The sequence below is a fragment of the Gavia stellata genome, chromosome 33, assembly GCF_030936135.1.
Source record: "Gavia stellata isolate bGavSte3 chromosome 33, bGavSte3.hap2, whole genome shotgun sequence".
Taxonomy (NCBI): domain Eukaryota; kingdom Metazoa; phylum Chordata; class Aves; order Gaviiformes; family Gaviidae; genus Gavia; species Gavia stellata.
The window spans coordinates 2,740,377-2,762,197 of record NC_082626.1 but is presented as its reverse complement, the minus strand read 5'-3'; the positions used below and the strand labels follow the sequence as shown (position 1 = coordinate 2,762,197).

At 57.7% G+C, this 21,821-nt stretch overlaps 1 protein-coding gene across 14 annotated transcripts; it reads left to right on the top strand.

The window, feature by feature from the left end:
• Window positions 1-1,304: 1,304 nt before the first annotated feature.
• Window positions 1,305-21,245, top strand: TPM3 (tropomyosin 3). 14 transcript variants are annotated; one of them, XM_059832212.1, is made up of 11 exons: window positions 5,545-5,676; window positions 9,091-9,224; window positions 10,064-10,181; window positions 10,426-10,496; window positions 11,861-11,936; window positions 12,420-12,482; window positions 12,645-12,714; window positions 14,543-14,621; window positions 16,547-16,610; window positions 20,229-20,351; window positions 20,954-20,987. In XM_059832212.1, exons 1-10 carry the CDS (start codon window positions 5,545-5,547, stop codon window positions 20,304-20,306), a joined length of 885 nt encoding a protein of 294 aa, XP_059688195.1. In that variant the 3' UTR covers window positions 20,307-20,351; window positions 20,954-20,987. The 14 variants fall into 14 exon arrangements, with proteins under 14 accessions (XP_059688196.1, XP_059688197.1, XP_059688200.1 ...); XM_059832213.1 differs by lacking the exons at window positions 5,545-5,676; window positions 16,547-16,610; window positions 20,229-20,351; window positions 20,954-20,987 and adding exons at window positions 1,305-1,418; window positions 1,795-1,920; window positions 19,380-19,432; XM_059832214.1 differs by lacking the exons at window positions 5,545-5,676; window positions 14,543-14,621; window positions 16,547-16,610; window positions 20,229-20,351 and adding exons at window positions 1,305-1,418; window positions 1,795-1,920 and having other exon boundaries at window positions 20,954-21,245.
• The last annotated feature ends 576 nt before the right edge of the window (window positions 21,246-21,821 follow it).

Sequence of the window (21,821 nt, the reverse complement as noted above, 5' to 3'; positions counted from 1 at the left end):
CTTCCCGCACCCCCTGACCTCCGTCTCGCTGCTGCAGTAAAACCCGTCTGCCCGCACCGCGTGCCCGTCTCCGTGGGGCCGGGGAGAGGGAGCCGGGAGCTGCCATCCTCGGGCACCAGCAGAGGTTTGGGATGACGGCAGGGTCAGTGCTCACCACCTGTCCCCCCGCTCACGCCTGGGATGATCCCAGGACAAAGGCGCGTGGCCCCGTGCCCACAGCTGGCTCCGCTGCCCCGGTCCATGGGGTTATTTATGGCTCCCAGGGCATGGAGGTGCAGCAGCCGCTCGGGGCCCTTTGTGGGCATTGTCCTTCCTGGAGCCCTGCCTGGGGAGCGGGGAGTTGCCACCAGGGTCAGTCTCTGCCTCCTGGGTCCCTGGGTGCGGACCCCCTCAGCTCCCAAAATCTGTCTCTGGATGGGAGCATTGGGTCTCCCCCGTGGGACATCCCGACATGGCTCGCGGGGCCGGCGGGACCTTGTGGCTGGCGCGAGGAGGCTGCTAATCCCCCGGCTGCGTAGGAAGTGCTGCCGCTTTCCCTGAGAATTCCTCCTCGCGTCTGGGGAATTTGCTCCTCCAGCTGCCAACAGCATCTTCTGCCTTGCTGCCAAGCACCGGCATGGCCGGAGCTGGGCTTGGGGCTCAACAGGCTCCTGGGGGGCTCTTCCCTGGGTGTCGGGCTTGGCTCCCCCCGCTGCTCCCTGCTGAGCCAAACAATTCGGGCCAGGGGCTGCTGCTAAGCCCCTGCTCTTAAAATAGTGCCGGGCTGAGCTTGCCCTTTTCCACGCCGCCCCCGGGCATGGGTAAATGTCAGCCCGGGGGCCACCAAAACATCCCAAGCCCTCAGTGGGGTGCAAACCAGGGGGTTTCGCTGCTGGTGCCGCACGGACCTGGCTCAATGCCTGCTCAGCGTGTCCCGAGGGAGTGCCGGGTGGGAGCACGGTGTCCCCATGACACTGGCCAGGGTGTCCCATTGCATGGTGGGGGGGGCAGACGGCTGGGACAATGCGGGACCCCCTGCTCGCAGACCTGCCGCTGCTTTTTATAACCACCCCAGCTGTCCCCAGGAGCCCAAATAAGGCTGTGGCCGCCCGGACCCCCCCAGGGCAGACAATGGGTCCCAAGCACAGACTTTTTGGGAAGGTGGGGAGGCGGCGCGGCCCAAGAAAGGCAAAGCCCCCGCACCGGCGGGCAGGGCAGAGTTGATAAACCGGGCAGCTGGGCAGCAGGCAGCGCTGCCGCCCTGCGTGCCCCTTGCCCGTCCTGCTGCCTGCCGCCCCGCCGCCGGCGCCCGTGACCCACCGAGGATGGAGGCCATCAAGAAGAAGATGCAGATGCTGAAGCTGGACAAGGAGAATGCCCTGGACCGGGCGGAGCAGGCGGAGGCTGAGCAGAAGCAGGCGGAGGAGCGGAGCAAGCAGGTAGGGCGGGCGGCGGAAGACCCCAGCCCGGGGATGTTTGGGGGGATGGCTTCTCCCCGTGCTGGATCATGCTGAGCCCAGCCCCAACACAGACTCTGGCAAGGGGAACAAGGGTGTGAGACCTGCCACCATCCCACAGCTTGGGGACCGTGTCACGATGCCGTGGGGCATCCCAAGGGCTTCCCAGGGCTCAGCCCCTGCCAGCTGGTGTTATGTGGGACAGGGACGGACACCGTGAGGCAGAGCTGTCCCTGGGGTGGGGCAGGAGGGATGCCGTGGGGCAGAGCTGAGCCTGGCATGGGGTGGACAGGGCTCTCTCACCGTGCGGGGGTCTGGAGGGGGCGTCCACCTGCGGTGACTGCCGCTGCCCTTCCAGCTGGAGGATGAGCTCGCCGCCATGCAGAAGAAGCTGAAGGGGACAGAGGATGAGCTGGACAAATACTCTGAGGCCCTGAAAGATGCCCAGGAGAAGCTGGAGCTGGCGGAGAAGAAGGCGGCGGATGTACGTATGGGGTGCAGGGTGGGAGCTGGGTTGGCTACCCTCCCCTTCTCGCCCTCCCGCTGGGACTGCAGCCCTTCCCTGCAGCCTTGGGGACGGAGGAAGGTCCCTGTCAGGCTCAGCGCACTCCTGGCAAAGCTGTGCGGGTGTCTGGGAGCAGAGGGTGACCCCAGGAAGGACACATCCAGGGGCCACCCACGGCCACGCAGGGGATAGAGGGATGCTGGCAGAAGCCGGTCCCAGCTTCTTCCCAGTTGAGGATGCCCTGGGCAGCCTGGGAGCAGGGACGGAGCAGGCTGGGCAGCCAGGCTCCCCGAAGCAGGGCACGGGGACCCCAAGCTGGGGGCAGAGCCACAGTGGCTGGCGCAGCGAGCAGCCCCTCGAGCATGGGACGTGGGGTCTGCGCGGGTCCCCAGGAAGCTCCGCGTCACGGCTGCTGCCAGAGGAGCTGAGCTCCAGAGGAGGAGGGAGCCCTCGTCTCCCCGGGCAGGCGGAGGCCATGTGGGCAGCGTGACAACGGCACAGCCCGGCTATTGTTGGCTGCTGTTTCCAGGAAAACAATGGCGCGAGCGGTGCAGGGTTTCGCTGGCCGGCCGCTCTCCCGGGCATCACGAGGCACGGCATCTGGCCCCGCTCATCACCTGCCGGGACCTGGCAGCCGGAGAGGCTGTCACCTTGAGGGGCTGCGATGTCTCAGGGCTCGAGTGTCGGGGAGATGCAGATCTTCCCTCCTGTGGGAGCCGGGAGAAAGCCCCCAGCTCCTTTCCCTCGACGGGATCAGTTTTGACATCCAGCCCGCAGGCAGGAGCCTTCCCCTCCTGCTACACCACTGACACCGGGCCATGGGGCAGCACCCCAAGCCCCGGCACAGCGCCTGGGCTGGCTCTTGCTGGCACACCCTGGCTCCAAGCTGGGGGCCGGGGCGTAATGGGGAACTCCTGAGCCCTCCCTGAGCCCTGGGCGGGTTCGTCAACCCTGGTGGCTTTGCTCGCAGCTTCCTGTCCCAGCCCCGGCTGAGCATGCCGGCAACGCCGGTCCTGCGCTGGAGCTTGGCACGTGCCGAGCGCAGTGTTGCAGAGCTCTGGGGAGCCCTTTCCCTCCCTCAGACCCTTCTTCCCTCCCTTCGCTCCCTGCTGGCATTTTCACGCTCTTTCCCTGCCGTCACACCACAGCGCTGAGGACCACATCCCCACTCGCTTCACAACTCGTTAATCCCTTGCTGTGCATTTGGAGCCCCCTTTTTCTGGCCACCACCCCCCAGGGGGGCTTTTGGGGCTCCCCCAGTTTCACCTCAGCTCAGCGAACGGTGGGGACGGGAAGAAGGATTTCGCACCCCGGAGCAGTGCATGCACAGAGCTGCCTCCCGACTCCTTCCAGCCAGCGGGAACGCGCAGGGTCAGGCCCTTTCAGTCGCCACCTCATCGTGTTAAGCTGTTCGGCCGGCCGAGTACGTGCCAGCCCTCAACAAACGCACCCCTGGGGTACGTGTCTGCCCGGCTGCTGAGGTTTTTAGGAGGCGGCACAGGGGCGGCAGCCCGGAGCCCCTTTCCCTTTTATTCATGTGCCCAAAGCGCTGCCGAACAGGCTTCGTGGTGAGCGAGGGCAGCGGCAGGTCTCGGTTATGTTTCTATCGAGCTCTCGGGGGGCTCCGTGACCCTCGTGGCACAGAGGAATGCCGCGCTCGGCAGCGTTTTCTCGGAGAGTTTTAGCAACGGCCAAAGCCATCGCAACGGCGGGTTTTGGCAGGCAACAGCGGAGCGGGAGCCTGGCAGCAGCGCTCCGCACTGCGGCTCGGCGCAGCCGGCGGGTGCCAGAGCCCCGTCCCCGGGGAGGAAGGAGGGGAGCGTGATCGGTGCAGGGCCGTGGGGTCCCGGGCCCGGTGGGGGTCTGGGGCTCTCCAGAGCGGGAGTTGGGGGGGGGGGGCGGTGCGTGAGCTCAGCCCCCGGGAATGCGGCGCCGCTGCGGCCCAGCCGTGCCCGTATAAGGCCCGCGGGGCTGAGGGACAGGGTGGCCCCACGGCGGCCCCAGCCCCACGGCGCTCCCGGTGCTGCGCAGCCGCCGGGCCGCAGGACCCCGATGGGTGGGGGGGCCGCGTGGAGCAGGGAGGGGGCCAAGGGGTGCGTGCACCCATGTGGGGCAGGACGTGGAGGCCCGTGTGGGGCAGGCTCCCAGGATTGTGTGGGGCAAGGCCAAGGTCCTCGGGCCCCTGTGGGGCTGTCCCTGGTCCCCATACCATGTGGGGCAGGTCCCGGTGTCCCCGGCCCGTGTCCCCACACCCATGTGGGGCAGGCCCTGCTGTCCCCATACCCAGATGGGGCAGGTCCCAGTGTACCCAGGCGCCCCTGGGGCAGGTCCCGGTGTCCCCAGGCCACCGTGGGGAAGATCTTGGTGGCCCCAGGCCGTCGTGGGGCAGGTTCCGTTGTCCCCCTGCCCCCGTGGGGCAGGTCCCGGTGTCCCCAGGCTGCCGTGGGGAAGATCTTGGTGGCCCCAGGCCGTCGTGGGGCAGGTTCCGTTGTCCCCCCGCCCCCGTGGGGCAGGTCCCGGTGTCCCCAGGCTGCCGTGGGGAAGATCTCGGTGTCCCCAGGCCACCGTGGGACAGGTCCCGGTGTCCCCAGGCCGCCGTGGGGCAGGTCCCGGTGTCCCCCCAACCTCGTGGGGCAGGTCCCGGTGCCCCCAGGCCCACGTGGGGCTGGACCTGGTGCCGCGTGGGGCAGGTCCTGGTGTCCCTCCGCTCGCGTGGGGCAGGTCCCGGTGTCCCCAGGCCGCCGTGGGGCAGGTCCCGGTGTCCCCAGGCCGCCGTGGGACAGCTCCCGGTGTCCCCTCGCCCCCGTGGGGCAGGTCCCGGTGCCCCCAGGCCCACGTGGGGGGCAGGTCCCGGTGTCCCCAGGCCGCCGTGGGGCAGATCTCGGTGTCCCCAGGCCGCCGTGGGGCAGGTCCCGGTGTCCCCTCGCCCCCGTGGGGCAGGTCCCGGTGCCCCCAGGCCCACGTGGGGCTGGACCTGGTGCCGCGTGGGGCAGGTCCCGGTGTCCCCAGGCCGCCATGGGGAAGATCCCGTTGTCCCCCTGCCCGCGTGGGGCAGGTCCCGGTGTCCCCAGGCCGCCGTGGGGCAGATCTCGGTGTCCCCAGGCCGCCGTGGGACAGGTCCCGGTGTCCCCAGGCCGCCGTGGGGCAGGTCCCGGTGTCCCCCCACCCCCGTGGGGCAGGTCCCGGTGTCCCCAGGCCGCCGTGGGGCAGATCTCGGTGTCCCCAGGCCGCCGTGGGACAGGTCCCGGTGTCCCCTCGCCCCCGTGGGGCAGGTCCCGGTGCCCCCAGGCCCACGTGGGGCTGGACCTGGTGCCGCGTGGGGCAGGTCCCGGTGCCCCCAGGCCCACGTGGGGCTGGACCTGGTGCCGGGTGGGGCAGGACCCGGTGCCCCCGCGTCCCGCGTGGGCCGTCCCGGTGTCCCCAGGCCCCGCCGCCGCGGAGCCGGGCGGCGACTCCCCGTCTCCACGGCAACGCGGGCGAGGGGGGGCGGAAGTGACGTCACTTCCCGGGCGGTGGAGCCGGGGCGGCGGGTTCCGGTATTTCAGGGCGGGGCCGGCGCGGCGCGGAGCGGACCGGCGGGACGGGACGGGACGGGACGGGAGGATGGCGGGGGCCACCACCATCGAGGCGGTGAAGCGCAAGATCCAGGTGCTGCAGCAGCAGGCGGACGACGCCGAGGAACGGGCCGACCGCCTGCAGCGGGAGGTGGAGGCCGAGCGCCGCAACCGCGAGCAGGTACCGCCGGTGCCGCGGGCCGGGCCGGGCTGCGGTGTGGGTCGGCCCCGCCGCTGGCCCCCCGGGGAGGGGGTACCCCGCAGCCGGCCGTGCCGACCCCCGGGAGGGTGTTTAGCGGGGGGTGGAGGCGGGGCGGGCGGCGCTGCCGCTGGTGCGGCGCTGCCGAGGGTCGCTCCGAGCCGGGTCCGGGCAGCGCGGCGGGGCCCGGGGCTGCGGGGGCATCTGCGGGCTCCCGGCCCGGGTCTCCGGGTTCCTGCGCGACCTCAGCTCGCCGCCATCCGGGCCCTGCGCCGCTCGCCGTGGTGTCTGCTGAGGCCGGGGGGGTTCCTCCCCTCCGGGCCAGCGGCGGGGCCAGCGTCCCCGCCGTGGGTCCGGTGGCGGCGGCGGCTGTCGCTGGGGTCCCCTGGACCCCAACCGTGATGCCTCGGGCGGTGCTGAGGAGTGACTGGAGCTGGAGGCAGCCGGCGGATCTTTCTTTCATTGTTACCGGTCTCCCGAGCCAGCCCGGAGCTGAAGGCGGCTGGTGGGGAGGCGCTGGGGCGGGTGCCCGGTTCCCGGTCGGGTTCCCTGGCCGCTTGCTCGCTCCGAGCTGCTGGAGAGGAAGGGGAGGAACCCGGCCATCTTGTCTGGCCCAGTGTTGCAAGCACAAAGGTGCGAGTAGCCTTGGCATGTGCTGATAAAATGGAAGTGATCTCACTCGTGATGCTGCCAGTGCAGGAGCTGAGCGGAAAACTCTCAAGCTCTGCATCCTGCCCAAATCCCAGCGAGCGGGAATCCCCGCCGCCCCCAAGACCAGTGGCCTCGGGAGAGCGCGTTGGGGGCAAGCAGGGACTGGGCTGGGATTGCTCAGAGGGAAGGAAGGAGCAACCACGGTAGAATCTGAACTAGCGAGCGCTCGCAGCTCCGTCAGGCCGGGGAGGCAGGCAAGGCTGGTGTCATCGTGGGGACGGCGGATGGGGTGACACAGGGCACGGGTGACACCCATGGGTGACCGCCTCGGGTCTGAGCGTGACTCTCTGCAAATCTGCGCAGTGCCTTTGCTGGTGTTTCCGTTCAAAATGTGAAGCTGAGGCTTTCCCCCCCGCCAGTGTCCAAATCCAATGTCTGTGACAAGCAGTGTGGTGCTGCTGCTGTGGGACTGATGGGGCTTTGCTGTGGGGCGATGGCAAAGCTTCTGCCACGCAGTGGGACGAGGCCACTCCCAGACCTCAGCTGGGCTCTTTCTTTGCAGCCACATAAGGAATTCTCTTGCGATAGCGGCGTTGTCATGGGAACCTGCGTGTTTCTCCCAGCTCGCTGGAGCCTCTCGACTGGGGAGAGAACCAGTGCTCCCAGTGCAGTGGTGTCTTGTACTCACGCTGTGACCTGGTCCTTGGGTCCTGAGGAACGTCCCTGCGGGATCTCTGTGGCCTGGGGAAGCAATGGTGAGCCTCGAAGGCCGAGGCGAGCTCTGCCCTTGGCTTGCAGGGCTCCTGGTAGCTCCCTGACTCAGGGCTGCCTTCCTGAAGGAAACATGGAGTAATGGGAATGCGCCGCTCGGCAACAGGGCTGCCTGAAAGTGTCACCCCCATGCTCCAGGGAAACCTGACAGCTTCAGCTGTGTCCAGTGAGAAGCAGAAAGGGATGTGTAAGGACCCTTCTGCAGAGGGAGGGAGGCAGTTCCTTAAAAGCAAGGGTGTTTTTTTGGGTGGGTTAACTGCTGTCTGCAGGAAGTCAGGGCTCAATGATTTGGTTCAGGGGGTCAGGAAACAGACGCCTGCTGTGCTGGTGTGTCCCCATCCCCGGGAGGAGGAGGAGGCTCTCCACCTTGACAGCTCGTTGCTTCTTTAATAGGTAAAAGACATGTGTGCCAACTAGTCTCCTTCCCAGTTCTGTTTAACGTATCATCTTGTTCCTCTTTAAGCAGACCACTTCCTCCTCCAGAGGAACGTGCTGGTGGGGCTGGCTCTGGGGCAGCCCGCTGCAGCACTGCCTTGTTTGAGCATCAAAGTGTTGCGGGTTTCCCTGGTGAAGAGCAGGGCGTGCCGGCATGGGAGCTCCTCTTCAGTCTGTGTTCTCACAACCTGGTCTTGAAACATGCTGGGGGGGGTGCTGAGTGCCTTGCTGCCAACCGGGGGGGAAGAGCTCGGACAGCTTCTCCCGCGAACTGAACATGATTTGTGTTGGGCCCTGCTCTAACACTGGCTTCTTTCATCGCTCTGCTCCTCCCTCCTTGGGCATGGTTAGAAGCAGCATGTCCTTGCAGGCTGCTTTGTTACAAGTAGCTGGGATATTTCATATATGCCTGGCATGTGCCTGTGCATGGGTTTCTGCAGAAGATCACAGTGCTGCTCTGAAATGGCTGCGACCCTCTCCGTCTTTATACCAGCACAGTAATCCTGCTGGAGAGCAGGATTCTGGGTTCCCCTGGCGTGGCTCAGGTGGGGTGTTAGTGACCCCAAAGTGTCTAGGCTTTTCCCCAGGCTCTGGTTGGGTTTGACACAGACTGGGCTGTAAGCAGACACCTCGTGGCTGACAGCAGTGCTGCTGTAACAGGCCTGGCTGGGGCTTCTGATCTCTGCCGATTCATTAAAGCCTCGGTCACTTTTGTGGTCATGCTTCTGGCAAATGTGCGGCACCTGTGGGCCCTCAGCAACTTCACCGGCTCCTGGCATGTACGACTGAACTGAGGTGGCTGTCTGCGTGTGGCTGTTGCTGGGGAACAGCCTCCTCAACCTGTCTCAAGACTGGATGGGGCTTTTGCTCTTGCTCTGGGTTATTAGTGAATTGCTGGGAGGAAGGAAGCCTAGAGCACAGCTGGCTCTCTCTGGGGCTCGAGCCGCTGGGGTTATGGCTGCTACAGCGATCGGCTGAGCCCTGCTGCTGCCCCAGGTCAGGGCAGTGCTGAAGAAAGCCTGGTCTGCCAGGGCCCTGACACAGCTTGGCAGACCTCTGAACCTGTTAATCTTTCTCACGTTGCTGATGAGAGGGCTTGTTTCAAGCAATGCTCATGTTCGGATCGCATGGGTAAACTGACTTTGTGCTAAATGGTAGCTGTCACATAGCTCTGGTGTGGTGGATAAATAGGACTGTGATTGATGGCCTGGCAGGATTACAGCAGCTGCAGAGAAGACCCATTAGCGTAAGTCATCTACTTAGTGTTTATGGCTTAAACTGTCACGTCAGCTCAAGCTGACAGGCGAGAAACCTGCAGGATGACTGCTGCACAGACAAAGCGTCTGTGTGTGAAATACTGTGAAGCTTAACGTGTGTGCAAGCGTATGGGAGCGCAGCCTCTGTAAGAAGGTGGATAAAGCGCCCTGGCTTTGGTTTGGCTTCCTGTGTGCTGCTGCTGACCTGAAGGCAGACCTCAGCTGCCCTGCACTAACTGCTGAACCCGCCACAGAGTGAGTCACCCTCATCTGTTCCCTCTAGGCTGAGGCAGAAGTGGCATCTTTGAATCGCCGTATCCAACTGGTAGAGGAGGAGTTAGACCGAGCCCAGGAGCGCCTTGCCACAGCTCTGCAGAAGCTGGAAGAGGCGGAGAAGGCTGCAGATGAAAGTGAAAGGTGAGCAAGGGCTGCTGCTCTCACTCTGTCAAACATCTTAGATGTGTTCCTGAGTGAGGGCCTGGTGCCATCAACCTCTTGGGCTTCCTGGAGGGTGGGAAATGGATACCACATCAAGGCTGGATGTGGGAGTCAGTAGCTGCTTATGTGAAGCAACTAAAACAATGCTGTTGGCCTTGAGTGAGTATCTTGGAACCTGAGGCTAAGGAGCGAGTAAGTGCTGTGTGCTACCATGCATCCCCGCCTCCAAGGGAGGAGAAATAAGTGGGTTCTGAGACACTGTTGACTTGTAAAGGTGGCTGCTGTTGGGGAAGCCTCTCTTCCCACTGCCTCTGCTAGCATCCTCCCTTCTGGCAGACATCCCCTGACCTGGTGGTGTGATTCATCGGGGAGCGGTCCACTTCCAGTTGGCTGATGTCCTTCATCGGTGCATATGCTGTAGTGAGCAGCCTGACCCAGCTGATGTCCTGCCATAAAGGCGGACTTGGCTTTTCCTGCATTCCAGCCTGGAAAGTGCTTGGCTCAGCCATGTGGAGTCCCTAAGACAGCCTGGCTTGTTCTTCTCGGCAGCACCACGTTTCCCTCAGTCCAGGTGCTCAATGAGCTGCCGGGGTAATGCTCCAAGGAACGGTTAATTCTGAGCAACTGAGGTTGCTGTATTTGCACTGGCCCAGCGGTGTCTGCCTTCCTGTGCTACCCTCACACTCGGAGGTGTCGTGGCTCATAAGGAAGCAACATGGTCCTGGGGGAGCACTGTTAATGCTCTGAAACCCATTACACCGTTGGCTTGTACAGGATTGTTTTATACATCTCCCCTCCCTGTGCTTTGTTTTGGGCAGAGGCATGAAAGTCATTGAAAACAGAGCTCTGAAGGATGAGGAGAAGATGGAACTGCAGGAGATCCAGCTCAAGGAAGCCAAGCACATTGCAGAGGAGGCGGACAGGAAGTATGAGGAGGTGAGACCCTTGGGTGCTCTAGTACAGCTGACCCTGGCCAGGAGAGGCGGCTCCTCTTCCTGCTGACGGGGCTTTCCTCAGCAAACTTGGGGGGAGCCTGGCTCTCAGCAGAGCTACATCATCAGTGTTTCCCCAAAAGACTGGCAGCTCCAGTGACTCCTGCAGGTGTTCCCTTTACTGCCTGGCACAGCCTACAAGTACAAAAATCATCTTCCTTCCTCTTAACTCTAATTGTCCCTTCCAGGTTGCTCGGAAACTGGTGATCATAGAAGGAGATCTGGAGCGTACTGAAGAGAGAGCTGAGCTTGCAGAGTCGTGAGTAATCTGCTCGCATGTAACTGGCACGTCTACCTTTGCATGGGAACTAACACAGCATTTCTAACCTTGTTACACAAGGCCTGAAGCACAGGGTGGGTTTAGGTCCTCAGATGAGAGAGTTGGAAGCACTCTCCTGCTCGGAACAGGATTAGGTCCACTGAGGATGTGGAGTTTGCAATGATTTGCCTTGTAGTGGAGATGTTCTGCCCCTTTGCATGGAGGGATTCCCTAATTAGTGAGGCCAGAGAATCCTTCTCCACTCAGCATTCACCAGCACTGCTTTGTACGTATGGTCACGAGATCCTTACACGTTGCTGCGGGGCACGTGAGTGCACAGTGCTTGTCCTAAAGGGGCAGAGGCCTCCCGGGCCGGGAGCTGAAGTGGCATGCAGGATGGCCAAGGGCAGAGCTGTGGCCGAGGTTGGTCTCTGGCCTCTTAAGATATTTGCAGTAACCACTACAGACTTCTGCACTGCTGAGCAGCAAGCTGGACGACTTCTGCTCGGAGCAGACACACAAATTGTGGTGTTTGGGCTCGTTTCACCTGTCTGGATGCTTTAGCTGATCCTTGAGGAGCTGGTCAGGGCCTTTTTGTACTCTGGGCCTTGTCTAACAAAGTTAGTGTGTACGCAGCAGTAGCACTGTGCTTCCTGCCCAGACATGCATGTTGTGACCATGACTTCTTTGTGTTTTTCCCCTACCCCCTTTTTTGCTCTGTGGTATTGTGTTATTGGTGCTCCTTTTGACCCTTGCCCCCACCTGGCTTGTGCCATCCTGTGACCGTCACTAACAGTCGTTGCCGGGAGCTGCGGGAGCAGATCAGAGTGATGGACCAGAACTTGAAGTGTCTGTCTGTTGCCGAAGAAAAGGTACTAACCTTTCCCTTCTCGAACCATTAAACCAGAACTCTTGTGGTCTTCTTGCTACGCTCCTTCCCTCAGCTTAACTGCATCTTTCTCTCTCCTGGAATGTCCTGTCCTCTCTGCCCATACTATTCCTGTCTGAGCAGTGGTGGCTGTCCATCTGTCAGAACAGCTTCCCTCCTTACAGCAAACTAAACATGCAGTTTCTACTCGAAGACTCAAGGTCTGGCAGAAATCTGTGTCCACGTCTCAGCTGCTCAGCTCGGTGCTCTGCGCATGTGCTGGCAGAATACTTAAAACATGAACTTGGAGGAGGGAAGGGAACTTGCTTTCCGCACAAGTGCCTCAAAGCAGGGTCCCATCCAGTCTGATTGCAGACAGTCTCCTAAAGAACTTCCTGGTCTTCCCTGCACATGGATTCACTTCTTGTCTCTCCTGTCTTTCCCTCCCACTTCTTCTTTTCCTTTTTCTCCCCCCTTTCCTTACAAAACCCCACAGTAAATGTTCCGAGCTGGAAGAAGAGCTGAAGAATGTCACCAACAATCTCAAGTCTCTTGAGGCTCAGGCTGAGAAGGTAGGGCTGCTTGTCCAAGGGCCAGAAACATTTCTGTTTTGCTAGGAGGGTGTGTGACAGCGGAGCACCCACTGGGATGGAAATGATGCAACTGCAGCCTTAAGCAAGCAAGGAGAGCTGTGCTTTGTCTCCCGGGAGAGCTAACGGATTTCAGTGCAGGGCTAATGTTGACTGTAGAAGCTGGGAGTGTGGGAAGTCTGGCTGCCCTTCCCTGCCTTGAGGCAGACTCGATCAGCCAAGGTGTTTATGCTGCTGGGATGAGAATTTTTCTGCGCCCAAGTTTGTGTTACATGCATGATGTGGGACTTGCTGCCTGACCCAGTTCTGTTGGACTAGGGTAGGGATGTGAACAACTCGCAATCGGAAGTTTCTGTGGGCATGTGCACTGCAGTGAGGAGTTTAAGTCTCTCTCTGTAGCTGTGGGCTCTCTGGAGTGGGAGGTACCTAGGGCTGCTGATTGCTGACTCCTCTCCTTTTCCACAGTACTCTCAAAAAGAGGATAAATATGAAGAAGAGATCAAGATCCTGACTGATAAACTCAAAGAGGTGAGTGACCATGTTGGGATGGCCCAACTGGGTGAGCTGGCCTCAGCTTGATTGGGGAGACATGTGGAAGGTGGGAGACTTCATGTCCTCAGGCTCATGCATCTGTAGTCCTTTGCTGTATCCCAAAGCTGTTGTACTAACTGGCTCGCTTCTGTCTGGCAGGCGGAGACCCGTGCTGAATTCGCTGAACGGTCTGTAGCCAAGCTGGAGAAGACCATTGATGATTTGGAAGGTACATTCTGGGGATGGGAAGCCAAAGCATATGTAGTGAGGAGTGGGGAGGAGAGGAGGGCTGTCTCCCAGATAGCTGGAGAGTGGAGACACTGCTCTGCTCCTCAATACTTGGAGCATGACTTAACTCGGCCTCCAAGGTGAGGCTTGGTGCCTCTGGGCACAAGAGTCGTGCCCCGTGTATCTACTCTGAAAACAGTTCCCTGGCTGTGCTGCGGCAGATATCAAACTCTTAATCCAAACACCTTGCTGTATCTGACTGATAGTGATGGGTAGTGTGGCTGGTGTATCTTGATTGTGATGTCCTCAGGAATGTAACTGGATTCCTATGCTCCAGCTTAACCCAATTTAAGGAGTGGCATGGGGAAAACAAATGCCTGAACTCAACAGGAATTGGTTACAATAACATACTTCTGTGCAGAATCTCATGCATGTGGCTGGCTGCTGCAGACAGTGTTGCTGCAAGTTAACCACAGTAGTCATTGAGTCTTGAAACAGCCCCCACGAAGACTCAACTCCCCAGTGTTGGTCCTGGTTCGAGATTAAATCACCAGAAGCCCCACCCATGCAGTGTGGTGGTCAGCCTGTGCCAAGGATGGGTTCCTTTCCTCCTCCTGTTCCTGGTTTCGCAGTACTTCAGGAGCACTCCTGGGGCCAGCCATCGCAGAATCCTACCTTTCCCCAAGACACGGAAGGAGAAGGTTCCAACTGCCTCCCTTAAATCTGGGGCTGTGGCTGGATTCTTCTGTGGATAGCTGTGGGCTGGAGTGGTGGTGCTGGTAAACCAAAACTCTTACAGGCCTCCTGCCTGGACCACAGCATGTGCCTTTGTGGTCTTTTAGTGCCAGGTCTTGGAGATTCAAAGCCACATCCTACCAGAGTCACTCAGGAGGTTTTTTTTATCTAGAAATAGCAATGGTGTCAGCTGAGCTGTTCCAGAACCGCAGCCAAGCAGCAATCTGAGCCACCTCATGATCCAGGGCAAGCTTTTATTGGGAACTGCAAAAACTCCTCCAAATCCCTACGTGCTCCCCTTGAAACATGTTGATTGAGAGTTGGCTCTGGTCTCCAGCCTTGCCGTTGAAGTGACCTAGTTTATGACAAGTGACAAAGTTCTCTGGGCTCTGTGAGGCCGTTAACAACATTACCAGCTGTACTGTAGCCTAGGCAGCCAGAGCTGGGAGAATTCTGTGCCAGCGCTGCACAGTGCTCAAGGAGTGCATCAGTACTGAGTTTCAGGACTGCCTCCTCGCCTGAAGGTGGGTGATCTGCCTGTCTGCTCCATTATCTGATGGAGAACACAGGTGTGGCCTGTCTGTTAGGCTCACCCTGCCTAGCTGTGTACTACAGAGTGGGAATTCCCTCTGCCCAGGACTATTATGTGACTGACTTCTCCCAAGACGGTTTTTGTATTGAGACTGAAGGTGAGAACAAAGCACCTCAATTGATCTGTGCCTTCCTTAGGTGTAGCAAGCTTCTCCCTAAGTGGATGGAGTTGCCCTTCCCTGCTATTCCTCCTGTCAGCGGTTCTTGCTGACCTAGCTGGGCAGCTTGTTCTCACAAGCTGATGTGGTTTGAGTTCTTGGCTCTGGTCCCCTTGGAGCTGGCTTGTAATCCTGGAAGGCCCTTGCTGGTCAGACTGTCCTCAGGCTGTTGGAACCCTCCTGTTCATTGTTGGGAACCAGTACGGAGTCGTGATGGCTCTACATCTAACTTCATTTTCTTCTGTTCATGAATCCCGTACTGCTTTTCCTGCCCCAGGGTGTTGGAAGAACTCCTCTGCCTTCCCTCATTGTTTCCCTTTTGTTCTCCTCCTGAACCTCTTCTAGATGAGCTCTATGCCCAGAAACTGAAGTACAAAGCAATTAGTGAGGAACTGGACCACGCCCTGAATGACATGACTTCCATGTAAATATGAGCTGGCTGGTGTTTGCCTCTTGCTTCAGCAGGCTAGACCGCCAGAGCTTGCTTGGTTTGCTGTGATTTTCATAGTTGGAGAACCAATGGCACTGTGTCTAGGTTACTTCTACAGATCTCTGCCTCGAGGATTGTGGAGGCTTCCCTGCAGCATGCTGTACTCTAACTCTAGGTCCTTGTGATCTGCATGTGTAACACCAAGTGCTGTGCTGGCCTGAAAGGGTTCTGACTTGAACTCTGCGAGTGCAATTCCCAGTCGCACTGGGAAAGGCTTCCTAAGGTAATGTGGCTTAGTTGCCTGCTGGAGCCACGGGGCCATGGTCTCAGGATTCCTTCTGGAAGAGGCTGTGGATAGCATTTGAGTGGCTTCCTTAGGAATTGCCGTAACAGGCTTGACATGGGCTGGATCATGAACTGATCTGTGGAAGTAGCTGAACTCCTATGTTCCTGCAACTTTGCTACTCGGCTTCTTGTTCAGATTTGCGGTGGGTTCTGCTAACAGCTGCTCCGCACAGTCCTTACCACTAACCAAGGAGAGGCCAGGTACTTGCACTACAGAGGAAGAGCCTTAATGCTAGCATCTGAAAGCTCCCTAAGCAAAGTTTGCTGTGCACAAACACTTAAGCTTCTCTTAAAATTAGTGTCTCCTTCTGTCTCACACAGATAAGTCTTGCGATTCCAAACTCCACTTTGGATTTGCCTCTCTGTTTGGTGGCTTGTTCTGCATCTGCACCCTGCATTCATGCTCTCATCATCTCACTCTCAATTCCAGTACCTTTTTCCAGTTACTGTGCACAGGGCGTCACTCGGAACGAGTGCCTTAAAGACGCTGAAGCTTGACGGCAGCAGCGGCAGCAGCCCCCCAGTTATGCTGCACTTGCTCCTAAACAAAGCTCCCCCTGTTTGACCCGATGTGCCAGACACTGCTGTGCTCTGAGGGGCTGCCCTTTCAATGTCTGGGTGTAGCTGGGAGTATGTTGTTCTCATCTGCATATCTTGTGTAGAGCTATAAAGCTCCTTTTGTATTTCTCTTGCCTCTTGCTTGAGCATGATGTCACCTTTTTTTAAGGAAAACAATTCTTGTATAAATTGAATGGAATGGCTGGTGCTTTTGAGAAATGGGTTTCTAGTGACCACTTGCTGCTTTAGAGTAACTGTTTCAACGTTGCCTTCAAACCAGTGTAACCCTCATCACCCTTGGTGGAATACACAGACTTCATTGACGCGCTGGATTTTTCCCTTTGGGTGTCTTTTTGGCTCACAGATGTGAATTGCAGCTCTGCAAACGGTGCCTCAGTGTGCAGCATGCTCTGTAGGGTCAAACTGGAGGCTGGGGTTTGTAGCAGGAAGTCCTCGAGCTGTGCCTGCTTCAGCCTGGCTGAAGACACTCCTCTCACCTGCCTGTGCTCTGTAGTGTTCACTGGCATCAGTTGCCAAATGCTGGCTTGCAGTGGGAAGTCACCACACCTGATAGTCACTAAGTCACTGGCGGGGTGTGAAAGCTAATAAATATCAAGTGAGCTCTGGCTGGTTTCCAGTTGGACAGGACTGGTTGGGTGTGAGGTGCTGCCTGTGCCTGCCGGGGGGATGTATGAGTCCTTGTTTCAGGAATGAGAATGCACCTCAGCAGGGCTGTGGGCATCTGAGGCAGGGAATCTGTGTTTTGCAGAGTCCTCCCCTCCCCGTGCAGGGACTGAGGGTGACAGGATCCTCCTGGGAATGTGGCATGAAGCCTTACACTGAGCACTGCAGCTGGTGGCAGGCTGCAAACACTTGACGTGCGTCACCACTGGTCTGAGTCTGTTGCTAGTTGCTCTGGTATCATAAACACTGATCAGCCTCTCGTAACTGTACATGCTGCCTCATGGTGGCTTGTCAAATACTTTTTCCTTTCTGGATTGGTTCATCTGCCACAGTGCCCGAAGAGCCCTTCATGAACAGAGTTTTGATGAAATGGGACACCTCCCATGGTTTCCTCAGGTTTGTGTCACTCCATTCTCCACACAAATGGCACTAGCAGTAAGCATAGTCCAGACACGCTGAACTGCCTCAGCCTGTTCTCACTCTATCTTCTGTGTTAGGGCTATCCCCTCTCTGCTGGGTCTGGGTGGGGAAGGAGGGAGCATTCCCGCAAGGGATTTCAAAGGGTAATAGCTTGGAAAGCTCTGGCAGTTGGTGGTCTGACTCTCCCCGGGTATGGGGCAATAAGTCTGTGCCCTGTAAGCACAAAGCAAGAACCCATAACTCCTTGGTGACCAAACCTGCAGCTGGAGTAGGGGGTCTAGATCCTGTGGGAGGGTCGCTAGTATCTGGGTGTGTGGAGGCTTCCAGCCCAGCGTTCGGTTGCCAGCTCTTACCGGGTGGGAGGTGGCACCCTGCCCTTGTGAAACAGCCTCTCTCCTCATGGGGAGGTCCTGTCAGCTGTGGGTTTATTACTGACTTGCACTGTGTGGGGCTGGTGGCTTTGCTGTTGCACAGTGGTGTTGCAAGCGATGTTATCAAAGGCTGGGCTGTGGCAGGCCCTTTCCCTGCTTGTCCTGATGGAACTCTACACTGGGTGGTGGATGGATGGGTGGGTGATGCAACTTCTGCCCTGGGAGGTTTTAAGAGGCTTCTGGTCTGACTGGATTGCTAGACTTGTGCAGGCTGGTTACTGTGAGCTGGGCTGTTGACTCGGAAGTGCTGCAAATGCAGATTAGCTGACCAGGAGGCACAGGTCCTGGAGTTCCCCAGGTTGCAAGGAGGGCTGGTAAGGCTGCCCGGCGGGCTGGGTGGAGAAGGGAGCAGGCCAAACACTGGAGCTAGCCCCAGCAGCCCTGGGCAGGTGTTCCACGTTGAGGAGCTGTTCTTGAGGTCTAGGAAGGGTCATGCTAATGACTTCAGTCATTCTGCTCCCTCATGTGGGTGGATCATCAGGTCCCTGTCCACAAGCAGTAACGCTTGCTTGAAGGCTGTGAGCCATTGCACCAGCCTACAGTCTCTGGTACTTCTGACTGCAGTTCACTCCCATCCTCTGCTGCTCTGGAGATCCAGGACCAGCCTGGATCAGCTGGGGCTGGAGATTGGTATCAGGGTGCTCAGCCTACCTGCTCAGAGCCAGCATGGAGGCCAGAGAGCAAGTCCCTAGCAGTAGTAGTAGCTGAGTGCAGGGTAGGCTCTGGTGTAGGCCAGGATGGGCTGTACCTGTCCCCCATAGCATAACTTCCCTCAGCTTCTAGTTAGATTGTGGTGGGACAGAGATTGTTGGCTTCTCTGGCTGTTGCTTGGTCCCTCAGTGGCCTTGAAGGGACAATCAATCAGCATTGTTACCCTCTGTCCTGCAGAGTGAGGTGCAGCTAGAGCAGGTGCTGAGGGCCGAGAGGAGCTGAGAGTAGCTGGGTGAAGGTGAGCTTCCCCGCCTTGTGTGCGGCTGTCACGCTGGAGGGACTGGGCTTGAGATGCTCTGGAGATGGGGATGTGCTTTGGCTGCTCCGTGTGAACAGCTTGACTCAGTGTCCTGAATCTTACCTGGCCAGGTCTTGTTCAAGAGCAAAATATTCCTAGGTTGAAAGCAACGAGGAATGGTGTAGATCCCCTTCAGAGGGTGGCCTAGATTCCTAGGGACCTTGTAGTACAAGGATTTGAGAAGAGGCCTAAGGCCGGTGAGAATTGCTGTGCTTTATGCTCACTCATCAGGCAGAGGCAGCAAGCTGTGTGTATCGCTACAGTTTGTGATGATTAGTTCTGCCAGGCTGGAAGCTGTCCTATAAGGATTTTTCACTGCCTGGAATTCCCCCAAGTGCAACAATGGAGTTGTCAGGCCAGGAGGACCCTGCCCATGCAGATGGGCAGAGATAGATGCTGAATTGGTTCTCTGCGGTGGCTGGTTGTGGCTGACAGGCTGCATGGCAGGACAGTGGCCATACAGCCCTGAGAGGTGTCCTGGGAGAGGATCAGACTGGTTCTCCCTTTCCCTGGAGTTGCTGATGAGCACACATGCTTGGTACTAGCCTTGGGGACGAGTGTGGCCGCTAGAGCCCTGCGAGGCTCTAAGGACATGCACTGGGTGGGAGGTGAAGGCTGTCAGATGCAGTGGCATTTTATGCCCTGATCATTTAATTCTGGGGCAGATGTAAAGTAGAAGCCTGTGCTCCAGAACTTCCTCTGTCCTGTACCCGAAGCAGATATTGCCTTCAGTCCTTGTCTAGTTGTGGTGGGTTGTTAGTGTGGCACAAAGGCATGTCCTTGGAGGAGTGTCCTCCAGGTCAGGTATGAGATGCTGTCATTCTTGGTTCTTCTGCTGTCCCTGTCCTACTGTGAAAACCCCATCAATCCCACTGCTGTGTGGTGTGGCTCACACTGCAAGGTGATTCTGGTTCAGCTGTGGTAGGACTACTTCTTTCTGCAGAGTGCTCCACAGGCTTAAAGCACATCCCAAGTCTCTCTCCTTACCTGGGTACAGCCCAGCCTGCAGGCTCCTCTTCTGGTGTTCTCCTCTTCCTTTCTTTGCCTTCACAAGCCCTTGGCAGCACTTATATTTCTGACTGCGCTTGGCTTCCTCTGTGATCTTCCTGAGCTGAAACACAAGTTAGAGTAAGACAAACCTTTGTTCTCCCCAGCTTCATCTGTGTAATAGCCTAGACTTGATCCTCAGAGGCATGCGTTACAGAGACAGCTTATTTGATGTGCTCATCTTGGTACTCTACTAACCTTCCCTTTCTCTCTTTTTCTCTCTTCCTCTTGTTTCCCCTAATCCTGTTGCTGCTGCAGAGCGCCTGTACAGCCAGCTTGAGAAAAACCGCCTGCTCTCTAACGAGCTGAAGTTAACGCTGCATGATCTGTGTGACTGAGAAGGGGGCCCACTAATGCCATTAAACAAGCTTATTGCGACCACCAATGCTGTGGACCACAGTGAAATCTGATCATTCTTAAGACTGGCAGACTTGCAAATTTTAAGCAATTGCTGCTACTTAATGGGGCACTTGAATTTATCCTCTAATTTATTTAAGATTTTTTTTTTATAAAGGTAACCTCTATTCTTGGTAAAGTAACCCTCAGACTTGGCTGTTTTTTGAGCAGTCTTGCTCGCTTGTCCAGGGGGTCCTGCCTGGCTCCTCCATGGAACCAGAATGACTGCACCCACCAAGAGAGGCGTGGGGTGAAGTTAGGCTTATGTCTGCTAGAAGATGCCTGTCAAGTGCTATGACTTCATTTACTGTTAGCTGAATGACTGTAGGATTTCCTGCTGCATGGAATGATGGCTTCTAACAATAAATGACTGACCTCGTGGTCTGTAAGGCACTGCACACCTGTAGTACTTTCCTATATAGCTGAGTCCTAACCTAGAAGGTTTGGGGGAAGCAGTCATTCCCGGGGCCTGACCCCAGTGCAGTTGCAGAGCCCCAGAATGGGTTGGGAAAGCTCCTGGACATCTTGAAAGCAAGTCCCAAAATCCACAGCATGGAGCTGTGTCTGGAGTGCCTGCAGGGAATCTTTAAATGCTGCAGTTGCTAGTGCTCTAGGAAGGCTGCTTCTTGCTCTGTGCACAGTTTCTGACCCTGGGGAGGTTGGGGAGTGGCTTTGGGAAACTGCCTGTACCTAAAGGACATCTTTCTACAGCCTTTCTGTCCAGTGTCCCAGCGTGTGGATCTCTTCAGTGGTAAGGGTGGGCTCACCTTTGGAGTAAAGCCTACCTAGAGTGCTAGTTGCTGATCTGAGCTCTCCTCCTGGCTTAAGAAACATGTGAGAATCGACTGTGCAGCTGCCTGTAGTCTCGGGCAGAGTTGCAGCACCCTTGCTCCTACTTGCTCCCTGCCTGCCCTTCACTGAAAACAGCCTCTTCCCCACTGTCCTTGAGGCATGGTTGTCTGCTCCCTGCTGCTAGGTAGTTACGGTCTTGGTGACCAGCTTGGCATCTCTGTCCTGTGCTGGGGGGAAGGGGGGCACAACCAGCTGTAATCCCAGGGGGTGATTTTCTAAGTGTGTTTTACCTCCGCGTTGCTCTTGGGTGGCTTGCTGGGCCACGGGGTTCTGCTGTCTGGAAGTGTTGAAGCCCTGGGGAAAGCTAGCTACAGTCGGAGGCACCTGCATGCAAAACACTGCCTAGAGCACTGGCTAAAAGTACATCGTGACCGTGCCGACTGGGAGCACCGGCAATGCGAGAGGCAAGGGCTACAAACGAGCCGGGTAACTTCAGTGCTTCTAGCTGCACCCAGCCAGGCACCCCCAGTCTGAGGACCTGCTGCGGCAGCGTGCTGGGAAGGGGCTAGCGCAAGCTTTCTTTGGCGAAGGTTTCTCGGTTGTCTGAAGCTGACTTTTAACTCCTGACTCTTGCTTCCTGCCAGATAAACTGAAATCCACCAAAGAGGAGCATCTCTGCACGCAAAGAATGCTGGACCAGACCCTGCTAGACCTGAACGAGATGTAATGGATCCCTGCCACTGCCTCCGCCACACGATGCCCGGGGGGCCAGCCCAGCCGCTGCTGACCTCTAACCCTTGGGGACCAGAGTTTACTTTCTGTTGCCAACTTGACCAAACACAAATCTCCTTCGCCTCAGGGTTAAAGGCCATCAGGTTGGGCAGAGCTTCAAACAGCATTATTAAGGGAAATAAACAATGCAATAATGTTTGGGGAGCATGTTTGAGATGTATACATTTTGTAACTACCTTTTTTTGTAGCAACCGTTGTAAACATTCCAAATAACTTGCGAGGCTGGTGAGCTACACTTCAAAGCTCTTGGCTTTAAAATTTGGTATTAACCTTCTGTTAATCAGCTCTGGGCCACCCTGCTTTGGCAGAGGAGGAAAGAGGGCGTGATGGTTCTGGCTGTGGGCCACTGAATCAGAGTAGCTGGGCTAGAGATAGAAGCCTGTTGGGAAAACTTCCTTTCCAGGAGCTGTTTGCCAAAAGAGCAGTTCAGTTTCTCAGCTTTAAGGTAACTCTCTGTGTTGTGGGGAAGCAACTTGGGCAAAAGGAGACTTTTTTTTTTATTATTTTAAAGCCAAGCCTGTTATTGGAACAATTGAACCTTCACAGGGGTTGTTTCCCTTCCTCCCCCCCACTGTTGGCCACTTCCTTCCCTGGTAGGCTTAGAGAAGCCGTGGCCCCTCTAACCCATTGCTACACAGGGGTTGAATTTGCCTTCACTAAGTGCTGATGCACCAAGCTTTATCGCTCATCGCTGGGTTACACTTAACAGCTAAAGTACAA

What these genes read in the sequence shown, in the direction of transcription:
- TPM3 (XM_059832212.1), top strand. Translation starts at nt 5,545, where the DNA reads ATGGCGGGGGCCACCACCATCGAGGCGGTGAAGCGCAAGATCCAGGTG. An exon ending in TTGAGGCTCAGGCTGAGAAG is followed by an intron (nt 11,937 to 12,419) that starts GTAGGGCTGCTT and finishes CCTTTTCCACAG; the next exon opens with TACTCTCAAAAAGAGGATAA. An exon ending in CTGAATGACATGACTTCCAT is followed by an intron (nt 14,622 to 16,546) that starts GTAAATATGAGC and finishes CATCTGCCACAG; the next exon opens with TGCCCGAAGAGCCCTTCATG.